This window comes from Papio anubis, unplaced genomic scaffold, assembly GCF_008728515.1.
Source record: "Papio anubis isolate 15944 unplaced genomic scaffold, Panubis1.0 scaffold2296, whole genome shotgun sequence".
Classification (NCBI taxonomy): domain Eukaryota; kingdom Metazoa; phylum Chordata; class Mammalia; order Primates; family Cercopithecidae; genus Papio; species Papio anubis.
In genome coordinates, this window is record NW_022162346.1 from 1,429 (window position 1) to 6,316 (window position 4,888).

Genomic DNA, 4,888 nt, shown 5'->3' on the forward strand with positions numbered 1-4,888 from the left:
ACAGCTGGAAGGCGGAGCGTGTGAGCTGCGGCAGACACGGGCAGGTGGGGGTAAAAGGAGAGTCTTCACAGCAGTGCTTAGAATAGCAGGAACTGGGAAAACCAGCAAAAACCTATCAATAGGAGATTAATGAATCCATTATGGCACCTGGAATGGAAGGAATTTTTGTCAGCGTTTAATAAGGAGCTTTGTGCTGGTCGAAAGTCAAGAGGTGCACAGTACTCTCAAGGGCTTGTGTGTATTTTTTTGGAATTCCTTTGTTTGGAATTACAGTCATTGTGCTTGTCAGGATGGAAGAGGCAGCCAGACACATGGCAGACCAGAGCACTGAGAGGCAAAGACTTATTTTCTATAAATCCCACCCTGGCCCTGCTGTCTCCAGTTCTGAGATAGGGTCTAGGTGTTTTGAGAGACCTAGTATTGAAGAGCCGAATCCAGAGCAGCTCTGCACAGCAGATCCCCCTGGGGCCAGAGAGGCCGTTTGCAAATCCAAGCAGATCCACTTCTTGGAGGTTTCTCCAATGGGAGCATCTCCCAGGATTGAGGCTTGCATGGGTGGCCTGTGTTATATATGCAATTTTAAATGATCTAGTTATGACATTAAAGAAAGGCAGGCCGGGAGGGGGTGACACTGGGTGCCATGACTCACGCCTGTAATCCCAGCACTTTGGGAGCCCAAGGCAGGTGGATCACTTGAGCCCAGCCTGGTCAGCATGGCAAGACCCAGTCAAACTCAAACTGTGAGGGGAACTGCGGGCTGACGCTCAAGATCTCCAGAGCAAAAAGCCTGCACAAAAGAACTTCAGGTTGAATCTAGCAGTGATCAAAGAGAACATGTCACCCACGCCCAAGCTGACCTTATCCCAGGAATCCAAGGTTGATTAAACAGCAACACTCAGAGACCAGCAGGAGTTAGAACATCACACGCAGCTCAGTACTGGACTGAAGAAGGAACCAGCACACACTACTTCTCCCCGATAGGACAGCATTTTCACCAAGGCAGACGGCCTCCCTCCCCAGTCCCCTTACCTCTGCCCCGGGCCTCCTTGAGTTTCACAGTGATCCACTCCATAGCTCTGGCAGAGATTTTGGTTCCAAAGTTTCTATCAAATGGAGAGGGTGCCCCACCCTGTTGGTGGTTAGAGTCATATGAAATATCAGTTATACAGTAACACTTTGCTGTTAAATAGAAATGACGATTTCTATTTCACAGAATTCATGTTTTTATTTCTAGGTCTTTATGGATAGCTGGAACAGAACAAAACACAATCTGATTCCTGTAGCCTGAACTCAGCCTGTTAAGCAAAAGTAGCAAGTGTTCCCCCTGCCCAGTAAGAGGAGGATTTTAATAAATGGAACGAGTCAACTAACAATCTCCAATATTTTAAAATCTTCAATCAGGATTTCATAAACTCATCTGGGGTGGGGAAGGGTCGCAGCTTTAAGAATCTGATAACCGTTGTGGATTCTTTAACAAAATCACACATACGCCTACTATTTCATCATCATTTCAGGGGATTCATGAGCTCTCTGGAATAAATTCACGGGCTCTGGTTTAAAAGTATAAAGAATAGGAGGTGGTGAGGAAGGAGTGTGTGCGAGTTAGGAGGCCTGGACCGCTTTGTCCCAGGCTCAGCTCATGACATGCGTGTGCCTGCACGCAGCTCATTCCAGGTCATTCTGATTTGGGGTGTCAAGTATATTACATGTCTGATAATCCATTTTAAATCTTAGGAAGCTCCAGTTTTTAACTTGATGAAGTGTTTAATTTGAATAAGCATTTCCAAGTAATGGGGTTGTCACTGTTTTCATGAAAGCTGACAGTTCCCTTAAAATCCCCATTACTCAAACCTCACCAACAAAAGAATCCTAAAGCTGGTGATGTTTGGCATGACTTAAAAGTTTAGATGTTTTGGCTGGGCACGGTGGATCACGCCTGTAATCCCACCACTCTGGGAGGCTGAGGTGGGCGAATCACCTGAGGTCAGGAGTTTGAGACCAGCCTGGCCAATGTGGTGAAACCCCGTCTCTACTGAAAATACAAAAATTAGTTGGGCGTGGGGCGCCTGTACTCCCATCTACTCGGAAGGCTGAGGCAGGAGAATCTCGAACCTTGGAAGGTGGAGGTTGCAATGAGCCAAGATCGCGCCACTGCACTTCAGCCTGGGCAACAGAGCAAGACTCTGTCTCAAAAAAAAAAAAAAAGATGAAACATCTTGGAATTTACTTATACATTTTCCCCTAAAATGGCTAAAACAAGACATTAATCTTTAAAAATCACACGACAGTGGCCTTGCGGGCCCCTCATGCGGTCTCGGGCCTACCTGCTGCATGTGGCCCAGCACGTTCTTCCTGCAGTCAAACACGCCTTTGCCCTCTTCCGAATAGAGCTGGTAAATGAAGTCGGTGGTGTAGTTTTCACTGCAGCTCTCATTTCTGAAACAAGCAGGAAGGAGCCACTTTGTTTAGTGTGCAGTGGGCACGCGGCCCCCTGCTTGGGGAGATGGCCCTGGGAGGCTGGCCTCCCGCGTCCCCTGACCTACGGTGATTCTGCATCAACGCCAGTCCCTCCAGTTCACGGTTTGGCTTTCTGCAGTTTCAGCTACCCATGGTCAAGTGGTCAACTGAGGGCCACAAATATTATATGGAAAATTCCAGAAATAAATATGCAAGTTTTAAATTGCACACCATTCTGTGTGATGAAATCTCGTGCTGTGTTGCTCTGTCCCACCCAGAACGCGAATCATCCCTGTGCCCTGAGTCTCCATGCTGTCTGTGCCTCCTGCCCCTGAGTCAGTAGCCGCCTTGGTTATCAGATGGTTATCAGTACCCACCCCCTCATGTATATAGGGGGCGGGTACTATCCTTAGGTTCAGGCACCCACTGGAGTCTTGGGACACATTCCCTGAAGCTAAGACGGATGACTATTTCCTTCTTCCTTCATAAACATCAGGTGCTAATTAGAGAAATGATTGTGAGATATCTAAAACAGTAAGACTATAAAGCAAAAATTTTAGTTGTCTAAATGCGGGCAAGTCTTTAGAGCAACGCACCACGACTCTCTTCTGCATCTGCTCAGCGTGTAGTGCACTCCAGCGGCAAAGAAATCACCACTCATCCAGCCCAGAGTCACAGACCAGAATCTAAGAACTGCGGTGTGACGGTGACCGTAAGATCAGCCCTGGTGTCTCACTCACCTGAGCACAAGGCCCCTCTGGATGGTGGTCTTCATTTTCTCCGTCAGGTGCTCCACATTGGACTGGAAAAGAGTATTTTGTTAATCAGACAATAAATTTCTGCTAAGCACCTACTGTGTGCCAGGCCCTGCAGGGCGGGAAGTGCCAGCCACGCGTGGTGGTGAGTTGGCCAAGGAAGCTGCAAGCTCTCACAGCTTGGGTCTTGGGGAGCCTCCCCCAGGCGGCGAGAGCACGTCTGCGGCAATGAATGCCGAGCACAGGGCACTCAGGTGAGCAGCCCTCACGGGGGCCACTTGAAACGCCTTCTGGAATCAACAGGGTCCCTCTGAAGACGATAATTCCGTGACTGGCCTAGTGCTCATTCATGGCTCTATTGCTCCTTATTTATTTTCATGACGATGTTCTCTTGGCGCTCTCAGAGGAAAAGAGCGACCTGTGGCCTTTCTATGGAATCTCCTATGATGGCCTGATGAACAGTGTCTGACCAAAGCATTTTGTAAACTCTCATCCACACACAGATTTCTTAAGGAACAGATTGTCTTAGAAAAGAGTAACATCCTATATCAGATCATCTTGGGAGGATTACAAGAGGGAGGTAATTCCCTAATGACTTATCCTAAGAAAATGGAGATTTTTTACATCTAATCAATCTGTCGCTGGGCACAGTGGCAGAATTTCACAAAGTAGGAGCCTGGGCGCAGTTGCTCACGCCTGTAATCCCAGCTCTTTAGGAGGCCAAGGCGGGTAGATGGCCTGAGGTCAGGAGTTTGAGACCAGTCTGGCCAACATGGTGAAACCCTGTCTCTACTAAAAATACAAAAATTAGCCGGGCGTGGTGGCGGGTGCTGTAGTCCCACCTACTTGGGAGGCTGAGGCAGGAGAATCACTTGAACCCAGGAGGCTGAAGTTGCAGTGAGCCGAGATTGTGCCACTGCACTCCAGCCTGGGTGACAGAGCGAGACTCCATCTCAACAACAACAACAAATCATAATTTCTCTTCTTAAGCCCTTGCCATGTTCGGCGACATCCTTCCCTAAAAGAGCCACAGATGCCAAGAAACCACGGCCGTGTGTGTCAGTTCAGAGGCAGACGCAGCATCAGAGGCCTCAAGATTTAAAAGAAGCTGCAGCAAGCTTCAGAGCCAGTCGCAGACGTGGGTGGTGACTGTCAGCGGAGGCGCTCAAATCGTTTGTGACAGAAGTGAGAAAACATTACACAACAGACTACATCAAAAAAACAAGCTTGTGTTTCACACAAGAGACTAGAAGGTGTCCTCAACCAGGCACGTCCGCCGTCACCTGACACATGGGAGAGGCACCTGGGCGATGCGAAGGGCATCAAGCATGGCGTGTTCTGTAGCACCTCCGTCTCCAAAACCCCTAGACACGATGATTCACTCCACAGCACCGAGTGGATCCAAAGGGGACGGTCCCCCAAGGCCAGCCCCCGTCACATACCTGCAGATCCCTGATGTCGAAGGGCTCTTCGAAAATGTATGCGGCATCGGCTCCGGCTGCGAGCCCCCCCATGTTGGCCAGGTAGCCACAGTAGCCGCCCATGGTCTCGATGATGAACACGCGCCGCTTGGTTCCGCTGGCAGACTGCTTGATGCGGTCGCAGGTCTGGTCACAGAGAAAAGATCAGTCACTCCAGCCCAGGGCCAGGGTGCACCCACCATCCCAGAGCTCCCC

At 49.4% G+C, this 4,888-nt stretch overlaps 1 protein-coding gene across 1 annotated transcript; it reads right to left on the bottom strand.

Moving 5' to 3' along the window:
• Nucleotides 1–976: 976 nt before the first annotated feature.
• On the bottom strand, nucleotides 977–4,888 carry LOC116272862 (ATP-dependent 6-phosphofructokinase, platelet type-like). The gene is made up of 4 exons (XM_031661706.1): nucleotides 4,655–4,888; nucleotides 3,198–3,259; nucleotides 2,325–2,436; nucleotides 977–1,129 (listed from the first exon to the last, which is right to left on the bottom strand). Exons 1-4 carry the CDS (start codon nucleotides 4,754–4,756, stop codon nucleotides 992–994), a joined length of 414 nt encoding a protein of 137 aa, XP_031517566.1. The 5' UTR covers nucleotides 4,757–4,888; the 3' UTR covers nucleotides 977–991.